Here is a 20,198-nt window from a genome sequence, read left to right on the forward strand (position 1 = left end):
AGCAATAGCTGATAATTTCTGCAAACACAGAATTGCAACACTCTGCAGCAAATCTGCATTCCTACCATATGTGGATAGGTCTCCTGACTGACATAGTTTATAACAGTGTTTTGCTTGTGTTTTACCCCACATAGCATTCTAGGGGCGGACCTTGGTCTTTAAAATTTCATTGATGCCCAATGTGAGGCCAACATCCCCCCCTTTGCCTTCTGTTCTGCTCAGTTGACTACATTATAGATGAGACACCCTGAAACACCCACTAGGCTCCATGTCCAAGGCAGTAGAACCGTCATGATGCCCTAAATCTGCCTCTGCTGGGTGTCTTCTGAAATATTCTGCCCCTGCAGAAAGCCCTAGCAGAGATATTTGCTTTATAATGAGAGGAAAAGTTTGCTAAACACATTTTGCACCGTCACCCTGAATGCCTAACAAAGCCTTAAATTTCAGGCAAATATTAAACCCATTGCCCTTGACTGATTTCTAAAGCATATTGACATTCAAGTAAAATCAATGATTAAGCCTGGCATTTAGTCAGTGGATATTTAGCTTTGCCATTGATAGATAGACTAGTAGTAGCTTTGTACCCACCAATGCTTAGGAATCCTCAGAGTCAAAAAGAAAAGAAAAAAGTTGCATCATCTTGTAATGTTTTATTATTTTTTTATAAATTTTGGAAACCTCCCAGAGTGGCTGGGGCAACCCAGTCAGATGGACGGGGTACAATTATTATTATTATTATTATTATTATTATTATTATTATTATTATTTGCAAAAGCCTGTTCCTTGATATCAGGAATCATCATGCAAAACTTGGTCACTGTTTTGCTTCAGATGAAAGCAAATGTAGGAATCCCAAGTCCACTCACAGGGGCAATTGCAAAAGGAAAGTCACAACAAATGAGGCAAGGTCCAAACAACAAAAACTCAGATGTAGTAACCAGACAGGTGGCACATCAAGAAGGATGTTGTTGTGGCATTTCTGCCAGAAACTTGAGAGTTTAAACCATGAGTCTTCAGTGTCCAAAATACACTGCTGCAGACCATCTGGAGTGCCTCAGAATTTTGGTCTACTCATGAGGTGTAGCTTCTCCACAAGTAGCCGCTTACTCCTAATGAGCCCTTGTTCTTCAGGCAGGCACTCCAGTGTCTTACAGCTGACCTTTAGATGCTACAGCTTCCTTGGACTCAGTGGCAGCTCATCCTCTACCTCTGATACTGTTCCTGGGACCCCTGTATCTTGTGGAGGGGGTTGGGGATGCAGTCACCTCCGAAGGTCCCAGATCCTCCTGCTCCATCTCCCTGTTCATTGACATAACCTGCTCCCCTGTAGCATCTGCTTTGGGAAGCAGATGATCCACCTGCAAAGAGGATTCCTCCAGCGGGGGCATGACAGTTACAATATCTTAAGAGGTATTTTGAAAGGTTCAGTCCACAACTCCCTGCTGAGCAACCCAGCCGCAACCATTTGCCTCCAGAGTTTCTGCTGGAAGTACAGTAAATATCAGCGCTAACAGTATCTGGGAGGAGAATGATTTTCAGCAGAAAACTGTGGTGGGGTCCCAAACTGGATTAGGAACATGTTCTGGATTGGAGGTTGCCCTGCAGCTGCTTTGCCTTCAAAGTAGGCACAGTGTAGTAAAACCACAAATAATGTAGCATGTATTTTGACTCTGTGAGATGATTAGAGAGATGGATAGATGATAGATACTGTATTTTTTGCTCCATAAGACCATAAGACGCACCTAGTTTTTAGAGAAGGAAAACAAGAAAAAAAATATTCTGAACGAAACAGTGGATGTGTGATTTTTTCGGTGCAGGCTGTAGCCATGGACATGCTATGTGATCTGATGGTGAATTTGGGGTGACCCAGTGCAAAAATCCTGAGGATCCATGTGGATCCGTGCTTTGTAACCATGTTTTTGCGTCATTGCCGCCCCACGAAACAGTGGATACGTGTGTTTTTTTGGTGCAGGCTGTGGCCATGGACAGGCTATGTGATCTGATGGTGAATTTGGGGTGACCCAGTGCAAAAATCCTGAGGATCCATGTGCTTTTACCCCCCCCCCCGGCAGCCTCCTTTATCTCTAGAGTCCCTTATGTCCCTCCCGATCCCTTGCCAATTAGCTGCTCAGTGGCTTTGTTTCAACACCCCCTTCCCTCTTGTTTGCCTTAGTGTCTTTTCCTTAGCTGGAGCAGTTTTTTGCTCCTCCTTTTCTTCTAATTTCTCTCCTCATTGCTTTAATCTTCCTGTCTCCTCTCCTTGCAAGTTTATTGTCTTTACCTCCCCCCTCCCAGGCAGCCTCCTTTATTGCTAGAGTCCCTTATCTCCCCTCCCGATCACTTGCTGATCAGCTGATCAGCGGCTTTGTTTCAACACCCCCTTCCCTCTTTCTAAAAAATAAATAAATCACGATCTGCTTTTTGCCCCTGGGCAATTCGGCTCCAGGGACCACGCATTCGCTCCACAAGGCATACAGACATTTCCTCTTACTTTTTAGGAGGAAAAAAGTGCATCTTATGGAGCGAAAAATACGGTAGATGATAGGGCCACCCCACCCCATTGAGCTTCGTGGTTGAGTAGGAAGCTGAACACAGATGTCTCCATTGGATCCAACATTCTTTGCATTGGATCTACTTTTGGAGAGCTGACAGTACTGTCGGTGTACATGCTCCCCCCAACATGATTCCTGGTCAAGCTACCATGGAAAAACTTCAGGCAAGCGAAAGGAGCTAACCTGTGTCCCTCCAGATGTTGGAATCCAGCCCCTCAGCCCTAGCCAATGTGACTAATGACCAGGGAGTGATGGAAGTTGTAGTCCAGCAACTTTTGGAGGGCCGCAGGTTGCTCCCTTTTATCTACTCCTTTCAGGTTAGAAAGGTTGCCAAATAGCTGGATTGCAGAACTCACAGATTCACGCCAGCTGAATACAGGAAAGTTGTTTTATTGATTACATATACACGCCAAGGGGGGGGGAAAGACACATCAAAGAGCAGAGACAATGGTAGAAAGGAAAACAATAAGATAAAACCAGGCTACACCTAAGTTTACACGGGTTCTAATACAAACTGTTACTACAGTCTTAACTCATCTCTTGGCAAACTTAGGGTCAACATACATTTGGCAGGGGAGACTGGGGACGTGGCCACCCGACATTTTCATAAACATCCCATAAGTTCTCAGCAGCTAAGCCAATGCATAAGGAGGTCCTGTTTCAATATACTGGAAGCAAAGTGCTTACAGCTGATAGCAACAAAGGTTTCAGAAATGATAACCTGCTATTAGGCCACATCTTTCTTTCGTAGACTTTATCACATGCTGAGATGGGAATTAGCAAGAACTTTGGTCTGGATTCAACTAAACGGACAGGCTAGCGGAAACCAGGACAAGGGGATCTGCTAGCGATTTACCCTCCCCTGCGCCCTCTGCACCTTCTCAAAATTCACTCCGGAGCATCAGGATAAACCCCTAGAAAAGTGCGGGGGGGGGGGGGAGAGGAAGATTATTCCATCTGGCAAGCAAGAAGTGCTTCCAATGTTAGAACAATCATAATAGCACAGGGTTGAATTCCTCCCATTATGAGAACCCGTGTGTCCCATGACTTAATCTGGTGCCTACCCATCTCTCTGTATATACAACAAGTCACTTAAAGGATTATCTAGTACCGGCTTTGCCTTTGGAAACAGAAATATAGTTATTTTACCATAAGTATAATCTATTGTAATGTGATTTATAGTAGCACTTTTTTTTTTTACTGGCAATTAAAAAACTTTAGCTAGACTCTACTGTGCCCTTGAAACAATTTGTATAATTAATGTAGATACTTCTAAATTAAGGCACTTTGTATACAGCTCCGAGTGATGAAAGGTGCTGTATAGAAATAGATGCAACAATTGCTCTGATCCAGATGGCCATTCCGAGTACTCAGATGCATACATTGAGCTCTTCTGGTGAGGTTCCATTCATGTAAAATGCATATTATCAACGGAGAACTAAATTGCACATGCATCCATTTGCATGCACAAATAGTGCTCAAAGGAAAGCTTTTGTACATGGAGAAATTCTACACACGCATCTGAGTTCTTCACCTATAAGCCATTTCTAGATCAGAAAGAGAGTTTACATGAAACCTTACTCAAATGGCAAATGGATAAAATGATGTATTTTTAATATAAGTTAGTCCAATATAACATGTCATTCTCTGGCTGGAAATGAAAGTCATAATTATGTTTTTTTTGGAAACAATAAGAAACTCAATATTATGTCAAGCTCCTTAACACCTGATAACTTGAGAACTGTGTTTGCAGTAGTTTTCATTTATTTGGAAGCACAGAGAGGCTACTGTGCAGAAAATACCTTACCAAAAGAAGGTATTAGATTACCTTTGGCCATCACCTGGTCAACTAAGCTCTCAAGCATGTACATGTTTTCAACTCCTTAGCTAGAGAGAAAGCAAACCTCTTCAGATTTGGTCCATTAAGCAAACATGAGGACAGAAGAGAAGAAAATGAAAACATAGACAAACTTAGCACTCATATTGATTATAGACATTGGGAGTAGTAACTTCCTCTATTGTTCACTCTGTCATCCTTCTTCTCACCCCAAGATATTAAAATGTCAAGACAGTGCGGATGCTGAAACATAAAAAACAATATATATATGAGTCTGACAAGCCTTGTTTCCCAGGTACTCAAAGAGAGCTGCTAGAATCTTACTGTCTCCTGTACTTTTCCAACCTGCCTTTGCAGGATATCAGTGACTACTAGCTATGATGTCTATGTTCTGCCTCCACTGCTGGTGGCCGTATGCCTTCAAATACTGCTTACTGTTGGGAAACTGTGTACGTGCAGCTACTCACACAGAGTCAATTAAGGTTTGGCAGACAGCCAGAAGGCAATCTGAAGGAGTAAGTCCACCGGGTGATAACAGAGGCTCCCTGATTGGTCAAGCTCTCTCAAGGGAGTGATAATTAATGGCCTACTAACTGGAATGTGTGTGTTCAGTGGTTGAGTTCAGAGTTCTGTGTCAGTGTAGAAGCTGTGTGTCGTGTCAGGGAGAGCTAGCATAAGATCCGTGTTCTGTTCCTGTAAATAGTCCACTGCATATAATAAACACCTAACTACAAGTTCCTGGTTCCTGCTTCGTCTATCCTGTCCGCAGCCAAGTCGCCAATTGCTTCCATGAATTCTGCGTGTATTCTGCTAGGTCTGGCTAAGGTCCTGCAACTAGTCAGAAAGTTGTGAAACTCCAACAGGTTTTGCCAATATGGTTTCCCATATACATCTGGTTGGTCACTATGAGAACAATCTGCTGATGAGCCTTTGACCTGATCCAACAGGACTCTTCTCGTGGGAGAGAGAAGAGTCAAGGATGTTTGTCTTGTGCACATGGTAGTGGTCCACATGCAATCAGAAAGGGCCCAGCCTTTAGTTAGTGCGAGGCCACTGCCTCAGGCAGCAAAAGCCCCCCAAGCAGCATACCCATGGGTTCCCCGCCTGCCCCACCACCTCCACCAGTGGCAGAGAAGCAGAACTGATTTGAGGCAAGACAGCGCCCATTTTGGGTGAGATCTTGCCTGAAATTGGCACCAGCGGTGACAGTGCTTCTTGCCAGCAGTGGATGCAATGGGGCACAGGGTAGTGGTATAGCAGGTGGCCGCAGGAGCAGATAGGTGGTGGTGACAGCAATGACAGCAGAACTTCCAGGTGTCACATAAGCAGAAGCAGCTGCCTTGTCACAGGTGAGACTGTTTGTCCATCCATTGGAACCTGGTTAGTTTGGCCTGATGATAATCATCTTGTTGTAACACAGAGGCAGGCTTCTTCACTGGTAGAACCAGTGTTGTGGAATGCTCTGCCTGCTGAAATACGAGACACCCCATAGGTACTGGCATTTTGCTGCCTCATGAAGATGCATCTCTTTAGACAAACCTCCTGATCTCCAGACCTGAAGCTCCGGATCTAATAATTTCAGTGCTGCTTAATTGATACACCATTTTAATGCATTTATTTTATTGTGCATTTTAATTAGGTGTAAAGAGATATTCTATAATTGGTTTGTAAACCCCTTAGAAGCCATTTTGTCAAGTAAGCGATATCAATACAGGCAACCCCCCATTCAATATGTGTGCAACTGTGCACATGTGCATTGCGCCAAACCCAGAAGTGACACAAAAACATCACAAAAATGTCAGAAACGGGATGTTTGCAGGCTTTTCCAATGGTGTTTCAAATATATGCAATTTCACTGATTTGCACAGTGTCTCAGAACACAACCCCTAGGTAAATGGGGGGGGGGGGTTTGCTTGTATATAAATAATAAAAATAATCATTTTGGCCAGTAGTCTTTTCTCTGACTAGTGACAGTGCTATTCCAGAGCCCCAGACAGGGGGCTTTTTCCTGCTATGCCACCTGATCCTTTTTTGAAAGATTGTAAACCGAACCTACACATGCAAATTGGATGTTCTGCTATGGAACTTACAGACATCATCCCAAACCCATCACCTGTGTGGAGGCAGCAACTGACATGGAGGCTTCCATTCGCCCCAGTTAGTCTTGCCTGATTGGAAATCTGCAGGTAGCCCCACAAACTGTACCCCATAGTCAAGGAGAAGGTATTTAAAAGTACAGCTAAGAAAGAAGAAAAAAGAATCACCTCTTTCCTGCCCGGAGCAATTCAAATCCTTCATTGATTTTTTCAAAAGGTAGTGTATGGGTTATTAATGGATCCAAGATGAATTTTTTCCCCAGGAAATCAGAAACCAGTCTGGGGACAGAGTCTTTGCTCTTCCACCCTGAAAACCAGCAAACAGGGAAATATCAGGCAAAATGCAACATGGAAATAAGAGCAATACAAACTGTGAAACTATTTCCCTGAATTTTTACTGCAAAGGACTCCTGCTTCCTTGAGAAAGAGCCACTAGAGCCCTTATCCAGGACTGTTGCGGCCCCAGCCATGCTGCCAGTAGCAGATGGCATGGTGGCACAGATACATTTACCCAATCTCTTGGTAGGTGAGTTGCTGCTGCTTACCAGGAAGGGAAGGGACAAACCAGAAGGGAAGGCAGAGCAGTGCAAAGGCTGGTAAGTGCATTGGTTTGGGTACACTAGTGCATTTAAACCATGCTGACCTCATTGCCACTTCCCCTTCTTGGTAAGAAGCAATGACTCACCTGCCAGACATCACATCACGTAAGACCATGGTCCTCCATCACACTACTGCCTGTCGGCCTCCTCTGACTCAGGATAAGTTCCTTGTTTTACCTCTGTCTCACCAGTCATGAATAAGCCGAATAATACAAAATAACTAGCCAGCCAGCTCCTCCCGGGAAGTGGAGCCCACTACAGTCCAGCTTTGGTCACAAGGCTTCATCTGACTCTAACTCACTGCAGGGACAACTTCTCTTGCGACTGTCTTGGAGCTGTCCAAAGTGCTGAATGCTCTCTGCTTGGCTTGGACTTTAGACTGCTTCCCCTGCGACCGTTCAGGCTCCCACTTGAACTGGACAGCCTGTTCCTGGATCCAGCAGTTCACTGTTTCTCACCCCACCCTTCTCCCCAACTCTAAGAACCTCCAAGAGAAGCTTGAATTAGTACTGAGAAGTGGGGAGCTATCAAGTATGCCAATGGAAATCTTGTTATTGGCAGCTGACAACAGGATTCAGTTGTGTGCTGTTCCTGGGTTTGGAGGTACAGTTTGTACATTTCTGCATTAACTATCCCAAAGCACACTCAGAAACTCACCGCCATGTCCAAAATTATCCCTTTTTTGTGGACATGAAACTATCCAAAATTTTAACCTGCATACATGGAATTAATATGCTTTTTTTGGGGGGGAGCCCACAATCATACCTCCAAAAACAGATCCTTTCCAGGTACGTCCTGTGAAAAGCAACATCGGGTCAACAGCAATTGTAGAGGTAGAGGGAGGCACTCCCACAATTACACTGGTCCCATAGTTGCTGTGGCACGATGCCAGGGCAGCCGTCTGAGGTAAGACACAAAGACATGGCATTTCGTTATTTGTTTCACTTACAAAATGTGGTGATGACAAAATAAAAGCTCTCCCCTGACCTAAATAGTAAAATGGGACAATGGTTAAAAATCCCAAAGCATCTGAATTTTAAAGCTTTCATTATTGTTTTTCTTCTCTTTCCCTTGAAAAATGTACTCTTTGAATCTTGTAGATAGGGATGCTCGAAAGATTTGGTGACTAAGAATTCTGATGTATTTTGACCTGATCTGCATCTCCAAGACTACCGTGTGAATCATAATGTAATTGTCCTTTGGATGTTGTGTCTCCCAGAATTTTGGAATACTGTTCTCAGCTTAGCTCAGCTCAGCTCAGCTCAGCTCAGAGAGAGATGTGATAGGCAACTGTAAATGTAATGTCAGACTAGGGATTTGAATCACCTGGAAGAGGGAATTTACAGTAATATCTTGGTGTGGAAGTATCTGCCAGTTTCTCATTTTTCCCACACTTTTCTACATTTTGCAGCAATTTATGGTTTATTTCATTTTTTAAATCCTCATGCAAATCCACTGATATTTTGCTGCTAATTTCTCCTAATAAAAACAGGTTTATATACAGTTTTGATCAATTTTTGCAAGCCATTTCCCCTAATATAATGCATATTTATATGCTATTTCCCCAATATCTTCATTTTGATGCACACTTTTCCCTAATACATGCATTTTTCTAAACATTGGTTGGAAAACTGCACTGCAAAATTCAGAGAAGTGCAAATTTGAAGGAGAGCTGTGTTTCTGTTTGCATAATGTTTTAGAAAATGCAAATCTGAGACATTCAGCTTTAGATGCATACCGAATCAAATTTCTCCTCCATCCCTTTTCATGTGGCACAGCCTACCCTCAGACATCAGTCATGCACCACAACCAATTTTATATTTTGCCACGTATTTGTTCACCCAGGACTTTCTCAATCAATACTCCTGACTGTACTGATCTATCCCCAGGTTGGCTATTTTAATTCTGCCTTATGGGCACTATTTGGCAGTCCAGTTTCTGAAGTCACATACCATGGTGTCAACACGCCCAATCACTTCAAACGAGTAGTCTACACCTTCACCATCAGTCAAGTCAAACAGCACTTCATTGATGGGCTTCTTGAAATCCAGAGGGTTGACGCACTCCGTGGCTCCCATCTCTTTAGCCTTGGGAAATTTATCCTTGTTGATGTCGACCCCGATGATCCGGGATGCTCCAGCTGCTTTGCAGCCCATGACGGCTGAGAGACCAACTCCTCCCAGACCAAAAACAGCACAGGTTGAACCAGGCTCCACCTAGGAAACCATAAGATAAAAAAAAAAAAAAATGTTGCACAGCTCGGTAGTCCTAGTATATCTCAGTGTAGCATACTTTTCAGCTTTTGTTCAGAAGACAATTTCACTGGTGTGGAAAAAAATATGTATTTTAACTTCTCAAAACAGGGTTGGGGCAATAGGTGGGCAGGGAGCTGTTTCCATCCTGCTCTGCTAATTCATCTGGCTTTTTGGTCCCTTCCAGTAGGGACCAGCTTAGAATTTCAGAAATAAGGGGCATTTAAGGAGCTGTACCCTCTGAAATATGGTCCTTCTAATGTGTAGTACAAAAAGTGTAAAATATGGAGCTATCCTTTGTGTGTTATGTATTCTGGATTGGTCTCAGGGCTATCCATCCCTTGAAATGGTAATTCGCAGACTTTGGTTCCTGAAATCCAGGTTTACATGATACCTAGAACACATCAGAGGGCTCTATACCTTGATTTTAGAACACCTGTTTTGGCTCAGTACAAAACAGCTTCTCAAGACTGTTGGAGATAATGGTCCAAGGGGACAGCTTGACATACCTATGGTGACAGCAGCATGTGCTCTGTCTCTTTGCTGTGACAGCTAATTAGGCAAGACACTGCTGTCCTGAGATGGGACAACAAAGGACACATTGTATGGAATGCTAATGATGCTCAGCTACTTTACATTATTTTTCATCTCGGGATGAAATGAACAGGGGAACAAGGGATGAGGCAAGACAAATGCACCCTGACTCATATACAAACGGTAGGTAAATGGCAGAACTGAGCAGACCAATCTGTCAAGGAAAACACAAATAATTGTATTTGCATCTAAGCCTGTGGTTCTCAAACTTTTTTCTCTGCATCACACTTTAAGAATAAAAATTTGCTCATGCCACACTGATTTTTTTTATTGATAAGAAATGCACTGGAAAACAAAAAGAAACAACTCCTAGCAGTGCTTGATTTATAACATAGAACACAACTACTTTATAAGATGATCATGTGACATCCAGAAAGTATAAAACAATGCAGCTACATAAGAACATAGACTCTAATTCTAAATGAGCCTCTTACATGTATACACAAAATATGTACACAATGAGAGGTATGAGCTTGCTTTGGCCAGGTAATTTCATTTATATTAGGTCTAATTTGAGACAAACAAACTCATGTCCTCTCATCTACACAATGAAGCCTTTCGCTTTCCTGATCATTCATATTTGTCCGAGTTGAAAATGCCTGTTCACACCAATATGCTGTGGAGAACAATATGTTGTGTAGAATAGCCAATGCTCTTTGAAGAGAGGTGTGGATACTGCTTCTGTTTGTATATCCCCCCCCCCAATATTTTGATACTACAGTGGTACCTCTGGTTGCGAATGGGATCCGTATCTGCGCAGGTGCGCGGTGCGATTTTGCACTTGTGCTCATGCGCGAAGCACAATTTAGTGCTTCTGCGCATTCGCAAGGGGCGAAACCCGGAAGTAACCCTTTCCGGTACTTCTGGGTCACCACAGGACGCAACCTGAAAAAATGTAACATGAAGCAAACGTAACATGAGGTATGACTGTATACTATACTATACTATACTATACTATACTATACTATACTATACTATACTATACTATACTATACTATACTATACTATACTATACTATACTGAAATGCTTAAATGTTCCTTTGATTGTCCTTGAATCTTCCCTCTGCCTTTGGCATCCTCTCCTGCCACACCAATGTGGCATGCCACACCTTTTGAAAAGCACTGAGCTAAGAAGTGGATATACTTGTGCTCTACTAGAACTCACCTTGGCTGTTTGAACGGCTGCACCATAACCGGTGGAAAACCCGCAGCCAATCAGACACACTTTTTCCAAAGGAGCAGCAGCATCAATTTTCACCACTGCATTTTCGTGTACCACAGTGTATTCCGTGAAGGTACTGGTGCTGATGAAATTATGAAGGCTTTTCCCTTTGCAGGTGAACCTGCTGGTGCCATCGAGCATTAATCCACGAGCCTCACTGAGGCTGTTGAAAAGAGACAGGCAAAAATGGGGGGAAAAATAGATGTGACCTTAATGTGCATCTTAAAATGCAAATAGCACCACCTGGTTGTGTGTATATAACAGTTATTGTAGTTCGGGTTAACTCTTTCCTTGAGGAAAATCCTCCTCTAAATCGTTATTGTATCGGGAGGGAAGCTTCTATCAGAGGCAGTGCCAAATACTGGCTATAGTGCCCAATGGAAGCAGGTGAAGAACAAAGTGAATCAGTACCAGTGCTTGGAATGAACTAGTTTAGTTTAACGAAGTTCATTGAATTGACTCAAAAATCTCTGAACTACACAGAGTGAACCGAAGATGAATTAGATGAGAGGCAGTGTGGTTTGGTGGCTAGAGTTTTGCCTAGAACCTGGGAGAAACCAGGGTCAAATCCCCACTCAGCCACAAAGCCCACTGGGTGACCTTGGGACAAAGCCTGCCTTTCAGCCTAACCTACCTCACAGGGTTGTTGTGGGGATTAAATGAGAAAGGAGTACACCATGTACACCACCTTTGGCGGGAAGGTGGGGTATAAACACAATTAATTTTTTAAAAAGTAGTTCCTTTTTTAAAAAATGAACTGCTCTGATTAATATAAGGAGATGGAACACTACCTTGTGTTCCTGCCTCTTTCCCTTTGTTTTAATTTAAACAACAGCCATTAAATTATGTCAGAAAAACTGTGTAATAATAATAATAATAATAATAATAATAATAATAATAATAAACTGAAGCTCACTCATGTTCAGAACAGAGGTTCCCTTTGGTACTTCGGCAAGAAGTGCATTTTCCACATTGTGGAACAAAGAGGGGGATTACTTTGTCTCCTGTAGAAGAAAATACACAAATAGATAAACTTTTACATGAGACCCCATAGCAGTGTAGGAAAGCACAACTCAGCAGCCACTTAAGTAACACAACACTGGGAAGAAGGACTGCAGTGTCATCAAAGAACTGTATTAAAACTTAATTTTTTTAAAAAACCACACATATTCAACATAAACTGGGCAATTTGCATAGTGAAAAGTCAACCTTCTATTTGCTTGCACAGGTCAAAAACGTTTACACTGTGATTTGCAAATATTAATTTTGCAACAACTTCTTCAGCTGAGACACCGATGGCCACAAGTGTTATCATGTAAGAAGTAGCCCTCGGGGTCTCATGTGAAAGCCCTCACCCCCCACTCTTCATACCTGGTTTCACACAAGTCACTCCCTCTCCAACACTCTCTACAACACCAGCTGCTTCATGGCCCAGAACAATCGGAAAAGGCATAGCAAAGGCACCGCTGATCACATGGTCATCTGAGCGACAGATCCCTGTGGCCAAAATCTGCACAGAAACAAAATTGTGATTCAGGAGAGGAGAAATCATTGTGTTCTTTTCCTGTTTGGACGTTAGAAATTAACATATTTCATGATAACTCTTTTAGCACCTGGCTGTTACCTGTGGAACAACATCTTGCAGCCTAGAGATGAAAAACATGTGACCTTCCAAATGTTGTTGGACTCCCAGCTCCCATCAGACACTGCCAGTATGGACAATAGTCAGCGATGATGGGAATTGGAGTCCAACAATATCTGGAAGGTCACAGGTTCACCATCCTTGCTCAAGGCTCTTGAATAAAAAATGTTCACAGAAGGGTTGAAGGAACTCAGATTCCCCTACAGCAAATGATGAAACCAACAGTTAGATAGCCTTGCATGCTTGTATTATTTTATTCTTTTGCTAAACCCATTTAATATGTATGGTGTACTCCTTAGGAGCTGGAATGATAATATTTGCTAAAACAGTGGCAAGCAAGGGAAAATGGAATGTCTAAAGCTGTATACACATTCAGAACACATTTTCCCCCTCCAATTCTGGACACTGTTGTTAACCCCTCACAGAGTTACAATTCCGAGTAATCCTTAAACTACAGTGCCCAGAATTCTTTGAGGGGGGAAAATGTGCTTTGAATGTGCTTTAAAGGTATATACAAAATAAAGGGTCTGTTTACCTTGGTTAAACTCGTGGCCTATCAAAGACCACCATTACATCATCAAATGTGTGAAGTCTTGTTCTTTATTAAGAGCATTCTATATCTCTAATGTAGACTGTGACTTCCTGAATTTGATTTCATAAACGCTATGTAACTGTAACATTTTGAACTATATCTTGTGTTTTTCAATAAACAAAGAACAACATTGCAAGGATGAGTCTTCAGTCCATGTAGCATCAACGTGCAATGTCTCGTTTACCTTAATGCGAACTTCATGAGCCTTCGGAGGAGCTACTTCCACTTGCTCAATGCTCAGAGGTTTCTTAACTTCCCAAGCAACGGCTGCTTTGCATTTAATGACCTGTCAAGATGATAGAAGATATCAAATCACTTTTGTTATTGTGTGTTACACTTGAGGCACCTTAGATCATAGCTGGAAGATGGACCTCTGAGGTCTTCTAGTCCAGTGTTTCCCAAACGTTTTTGGGCAACGGCACACCTGTTAGCCGGAAAAAAATCTCGCGGCACACCACCATTAAAGCCCCGCCCCGTGACGTCAGCGCGCAGCGTCACGCCGGGAGGGACGCACAAAAGCGAAAGTTTTTTCCCTCCCCCTTGCCGGGGTGGGAGGAGGCAGCAGAGCGAGGGCAGCTGAGGCGGCGGCGGCGATAGCGGGCGGAGGAGGGGGCGGCGGCGGGAGTTGCTGCTGCTGTTGTTGCTGCTGCTGCCCGGACATGCCGGCCTCCTCCTCCTCCGCTGTCTCGCGCTCCTCCCTTTTGCGCGCGCTGCCCCGCCGCTCGGCACCACCACCGCGGAGCCGCCCCCGGCTCGACGCGGATCCTCGCCGCCGCCTCTCACCGCCCGACTCGCCCGCCTTCCTCCCACGGCACACCAGCCGGTGTCTCACGGCACACTAGTGTGCCGTGGAACACCGGTTGGGAAACACTGTTCTAGTCTATGTTCAATGTCAGAAAGGTCCAACCAGTGAAGACAGGCGCAGGAAGAGCAAATAGTCTCTTGTGCATTGTAGATTTTTGAGGATATTTTCATTGAGACCTTTTGCAAGTGCCATAGGAAGTACCAGTAGGCACTCATGGGCACCCTGTTGGCAAACCTTGCCTAGCATAGGAATGGAGAAACCACAATGAATAACAGCTGAGTCGCTGCTGGAAGCTTGCTCCTACCTTCCCTTCATCCTATGACCTCTGCATCTCTTCCTTTTAGGTATGGAGAACCTCTGACCTGCTGGCCCAGTTTATATTTTATATTGACATGCTCATTATGACATTTATGAAACATTTCCTGTGTATTGGGATTTTCATTTGGTCTGCTGAGATTGGAGCTGCACATTATTATGAATATGATGGTAACATTTGTAGGCCTTAGCTATTGACTGAAGTTAGATGGAGTTGTGTAAACAGTTCTACTTTTCAGGGAAATCAAACATTCACTCCCTTGAAAAAATGCCCATAATTTTCCCCTTGAAAAATAAGATTCCATTTGCTAAGGAATCTTATAGCAATGGGTGACACTGAATAATATACCAAAAATATTAAAACCATAAAAATATCAGAATATTCAGCTGCTGCTGAGTCTTCAAAGACCTGGAGGAAAGAGTTACAATAATGAACAAAATTAAGATTTGGGGTAAGATTTGCAAGTTCTCCATGAAAGAAACGAATTGATTCAATATACAACGTAAGTTGGGAGGGATGGAGGAAATGTGTGAGAAAAAAACAGTTTCCAGATGCAAATCCTGCCAGTTTTTATTGTGCAAAGTAGTTTATTTTCAAGAATTAGCAATGGTCCATAACTGGTTAATGGCAAAATCTTCCCCAAATTAACTTCCAAGATTAATTATTGGACAAGCCTAAAGAAAAGTGCCATATACAAAGGCTAGCTTTCAAAAACTGAGTGGATTAACTATTTCCAGATGCGTATCTAGGAAGAGTGCTTTAATTATTCAATCTGTCATGCAACATAGCACATTTAGAGATCCATGCAAATAGAAGGAAATAAGAGCTGTGTGTGGAGAGAGGCCCTTTCCTTATCCTTTGGCCCCTTTGGAAAACTCAACAAACCTTCTGCACCTGTCATTGGGAGTGGAGAGTGCAGCTGAATGGGGCACAGCTGTGGGCAGCCTGAGGAATTACCTTCCACCTTGGGCCTGCCCATAAAAAGCAAATCTAGAGTGAGAGATGAGGGTGATGTTGCCTTCTGTTTCCAGGGTCTCGTCTGATATTTGCAGGTGAGCTGTAAGTTTGTTTGGGCTCTGGGTGAGAAGGCTGAGAGAGAGGGTGTGTCAGAAGGAAAATGAATTCATATTGAAATATATGAATTAATGTAACATTTTTATATGTAACTGTATATTTTTGTAATATTTTGTTTGTCTGATGTTGCTTCAGTTTTTTGTACACTGCAATTAGAGAAATTTTTAATCTATTAAGCGCTAAATAAGTTAAATAATCAAATAGACTTATGCAGAGTTACGAGACAGATTTTGGTATTTTTCTTGTGGGAAGGGATTATAGGACCTCTTATGAGTGAGCCAGGGTGGTGTCGTGGTTAGAATTTGTAGTGGTTAGTGTGTTGGGTTAGGATCTGAGAGACCAGGGTTCAAATCTCCACTTGGCCATTAAGCTCACTTGGGCCTGTCACTGCTTCTCAGTCTAACCTATCTCACAGGAGGAATAATTGAGGAGGAACTACAGTGTATGCCACCTCCTTGGAGAAAAAGGTGTGATATAAATTCTGTGGGTGTTTTTTGTGGTTTGTTTTTTAAAGCGATGCTAAAACAACTTTTAGCCTGGAACGTGTCATTGGCAATACTATTAACGCAGAATAGAATGTAGAAGGGAGGTATTTTCATATGAGGTGATGAATATTCTTGCCAGCACATATTTTACACTGGAATTTCATATCTGGCAAATGCAATAAATGTGGTGGTGTGTTGTTTTTAGTAACCTCATTTAAATACAACCAGTAAAAGCTGCCTAAACAACATCCAGTATCAGTTCATTTACTTTATCTCTTTTGCAGAAAACTGCTTCTTGGCAGGACATTCTGTAATAGTGAAGCAATCCCCACACCACTAAATATGTATCATCTGACATGCTGTCTTTGGCAAAATTAGTCTTTTTTTTTTTTTTAAGCATGTCTGCTGTTATTGTAGGCAACATTAACTTTGGGAATCCAGAACTACTGAATACCACAAACCACTTACTAGTGTCTCCTAGTTAAATGGTTCGTTGAATTAAATGATAAAAAGTGCCATGGGTATTTGTTCATAATAGAGTGTGAAGAAATACAACTTTTTGTATATTCCTTTTATTGAATTGTATCCAACTGTTTGAGGAGAACCATTTGACTGACTTGGCAGATCCACTTAATTCAACAGGTCTATTCTGAGTATTACTTCTGTCAGATACAACCCACTGAGTTTATGAGAGGAATAACAGAGGTCTGTGGAAGTACAGAAGCATTTCCATGATCCAAATTGAGATGCTGAATATCCTTAAGTATTCTTGTTAAAAATCAGTGGTGTGTGCATTCCTTATACTTTAGTTTATTTCCACATTGTGGAGTTCTGCTTATACAGTGGTGCCCCGCAAGACGAATGCCTTGCAAGACGGAAAACCCGCTAGACGAAAGAGTTTTCCGTTTTGGAGGTGCTTCGCAAAATGAATTTCCTATGGGCTTGCTTCGCAAGACGACAATGCCTTGCGAGTTCCTGCTGGTTTTTTCCTCCCCCCCCCTTTTTCTAAGCCGCTAAGCCGCTTATCAGCTGATCCGATCAGCAGATAAGCTGCTAAAAGCCACTAAAAGCCGCTAATCCGTCAATGGGCTTGCTTCGCAAGACGAAAAAACCGCTAGACGAAGAGAATCACAGAACGGATTCTTTTCATCTTGCGAGGCACCACTGTATATGTAGAAGAAAGCCTTATCTGTGTATTTATTGAAGAAAATTATGTTCCTTGGCAGTGCATTCAGGAAAATACTCAACCGTTTCTAATAAAACAGGCATATTGTGCTTTAAATTATTTGAGCAAAGAGTAGCTGCCTCGGAACTGAAATATAAGAGGCCTGGCTTAAGAGTCTGTAGTATAAGGCTTAGACACAAAGGTAGCAAACACAGTGTGAGTTGTAGTCCAGCCACAACAACTCTCACCATTGGGAGTCCTGAAACTTTGGGCTTCTCACTTTCTCAGTCTAAACTTCCTCCAGGTTACAGAGAAGAATAATGGGAGCAATGGGAAGAAAACCGTACGCACCTCCCTTAGCTCCTTGGGGAATAGGTAGGATTTAAATAAAAGGTGGTGGTCATTGTGAGCTTAATATCTGCATATGCGAATTATGGTGCATCTGCGAATTATGGTGCTAGAGGAGACTCTTGAGAGTCCCATGGACTGCAAGAAGATCAAACCTATCCATTCTTAAGGAAATCAGCCCTGAGTGCTCACTGGAAGGACAGATCCTGAAGCTGAGGCTCCAATACTTTGGCCACCTCATGAGAAGAGAAGACTCCCTGGAAAAGACCCTGATGTTGGGAAAGATGGAGGGCACAAGGAGAAGGGGACGACAGAAGACAAGATGGTTGGATAGTGTTCTTGAAGCTACCAGCATGAGTTTGACCCCAAACTGCAGGAGGCAGTGGAAGACAGGAGTGCCTGGCATGCTCTGGTCCATGGGGTCACAAAGAGTCTGACACGACTAAACAACTAAACAACAACAAAAATGTGTTCCAGCTGAAATCTCTCCAGAAAGTTTTAACCCACAGCCATCAGATTTGCACCTTCATGGATTGTTTAATACATATATTTTTTAAAAAACGAAATACTTTTCTCAATGTGTTTATGGGAAGGTCCATGGCTTAGTGGTAGAACATCTGTTTGGCATGCAGAAGATCCTGGGTTCAATTGCCAGCATTTTCTGGTGGGGCTGGGAGAGAGCCCTGTCTGATATGCTAGAGAGCCACAGCTGGTCAGTGGAGCTCGGTGGACCAAATGGCCTGACTCTGCCAAAGGGCAGTGTCCTATGCTGCAATGGAAGGAGGAAGAAGATAGGCAAAGAACTTTGAGGTGCCTTGAAGATTAAAAAATGATGAAGTGGACTGTACAGCAGGAAAGCTTGTGACGGAATAAATGTTGGAAGTCTAAGGTGCCACAAGACTCCTTGTGAGTTTTGCTGCTAGAGATTAAGACTGCTAGCCCTCGTACATAGAGCAATCCCAGTCCTATAAGCATAGCTGTCAACGTTTCCCTTTTTAAAGGGAAATTCCCTTATTCCAAATAGGATTCCTCACAAGAAAAGGGAAAAGTTGACAGCTGTGCCTATAAGATCATGAAAATAAGAGGTATTTGGGGCATAATGTATGCACTGCTTTCATATGAGGGAAGCTTAAAAACTCCAAAGTGTGGCAACAATCCAGCAAAAGTGAAGCACTGTTGAAGTCCCATTGCTTCCAGCAAGAATGAGTTAAGCATGTATTTTAACTTTCCAGCTATAATTGGTAGAAACATAAGCAATGGCTAGGTATTGCTGCCCTACTTGTATTTTAACTTGAACTATGCTTTCTTTCTTTTTTCTTTTTAAAAAACCTTTTGCTTTCAAGTTTCCATTAGCTTAAAACGAGCTTTCAGTGCAGCAGCCTTCAACATAACACGTTTGTTGGATACTGCTGTACAGTACTTACTTGTTCCTTCCCAAATCGGTAGGCTCTTCCTGGCGCATAGAATCATATAATTTTAGAGGTGAAAATGACCTCAAGGGTCATCTTGTCCAACTGCCTGCATCCATGAATGTTGCTTCTCCAGCTATTTGTGTTTTTAATTTTATAAGTTTTGTGATGACTCCGTTGGAGTTTAATCCTTTTCAGCCCTGACTTTTAGAATCATTTTTTAAAACTATATACAATATATATAATCTCAACTGATATCCATGAAACAAATTTACAATTACAGGGGAAAAAATGAAAAGGAAATTACTTTAAAAATCATTTGTGCAGTCCAATATTAATTCTGGACCATGAGCACCAGTGAATACTCAGCGTTGATTTTTCTACTTACTTTGCCTGCGGTACTCATTGTGCTTCTTCCTCAGTTCTGCAGTCTCTCCTGCTCTCTGCTTTCTTGGTTTAGCCTGAGCAAATTGTTGGACAGTTTGCTTACCCAGTTCCCTTGCAAGCTACAACTGCACAAACACAGCTTGGTGCCTTTTAACCAAACCCACTTATTCTTAAATCCCACCCCAGAGCCCAAAAAGGAGATGCATTAGACCACTCCTCTGCTATGATACACAATTCCACACTGCAGCTTAGCAGCAATGGAGATAACGCTTATTAGAAGTTGGTTGATGCTTATCAAGGTGTTTAAAACAGTGCTATAAACAAATATCCACGCAGATATGTGCCAAATTAAACAGCATAAATCCATCCTGCTCTAATCACAGGTGCATCTAACATAGAAACCATTCATTCAGCTCCAGAGAGGAAATGAAACTAGATATAGGGTGTCTAGCATGTTACACTCAAGACCAATTTAATGAGGGGATGAAGAGGCAGCACTGTGCCTGTAGAACCCAGGGTTGCTCACTTGGCACCAGTTTTGATGAGTTTAGATACCTGGTGAAAATCTTATATATGCTAGGCCTTTTATTGTCGGTTATTTTTTTTATTGCCATTCATGCGTATCAACTGTATTTTCTGTTTGTTTTTTGGTGAGTCTTTTGCTCTTTTTATTTTTAACATACTAATGGCATTTTGTACCAATTATTAATTTGTTTGGAACGCACCTCAGTTTTGCAGACCGAAAGGCAAGTGATAAATCTTTTCAGTCAATCAAACTTTGGTAGGTAGTAGAATCACAGTAGGCATGTCCAATCAGAAGCTG

At 42.4% G+C, this 20,198-nt stretch overlaps 2 protein-coding genes across 4 annotated transcripts in view; one reads left to right on the forward strand and one right to left on the reverse strand.

The window, feature by feature from the left end:
* LOC310686130 (uncharacterized protein C4orf17) overlaps positions 1 to 20,198 on the forward strand; it is a 101,239-nt gene that overhangs the window by 42,868 nt on the left and 38,173 nt on the right. The gene's annotated exons all lie outside the window — the stretch shown is intronic.
* Positions 2,927 to 19,554, reverse strand: LOC310686120 (alcohol dehydrogenase 1A). 2 transcript variants are annotated; one of them, XR_014515720.1, is made up of 10 exons: positions 19,377 to 19,536; positions 13,571 to 13,672; positions 12,524 to 12,662; positions 12,069 to 12,156; positions 11,096 to 11,315; positions 9,037 to 9,300; positions 7,850 to 7,985; positions 6,654 to 6,792; positions 3,274 to 4,632; positions 2,927 to 3,084 (listed from the first exon to the last, which is right to left on the reverse strand). XR_014515720.1 is itself a non-coding variant. In XM_083459290.1 (9 exons), exons 1-9 carry the CDS (start codon positions 19,392 to 19,394, stop codon positions 4,608 to 4,610), a joined length of 1,131 nt encoding a protein of 376 aa, XP_083315416.1. In that variant the 5' UTR covers positions 19,395 to 19,554; the 3' UTR covers positions 2,927 to 4,607. The 2 variants fall into 2 exon arrangements, 1 of the variants encoding a protein (XP_083315416.1); XM_083459290.1 differs by having other exon boundaries at positions 2,927 to 4,632; positions 19,377 to 19,554.

Source organism: Podarcis liolepis, assembly GCF_965112155.1.
Source record: "Podarcis liolepis genome assembly, chromosome: 9".
Classification (NCBI taxonomy): Eukaryota; Metazoa; Chordata; class Lepidosauria; order Squamata; family Lacertidae; genus Podarcis; species Podarcis liolepis.

Excerpts from the sequence above, each read along its gene's own strand:
- LOC310686120 (XM_083459290.1), bottom strand. Across the intron at positions 12,663-13,570 it reads CTCATGAAGTTCGCATTAAG|ATTTTGGCCACAGGGATCTG; the intron begins GTAAACGAGACA and ends GTTTCTGTGCAG. Across the intron at positions 7,986-9,036 it reads TTGGGCGTGTTGACACCATG|ACGGCTGCCCTGGCATCGTG; the intron begins GTATGTGACTTC and ends GTCTTACCTCAG.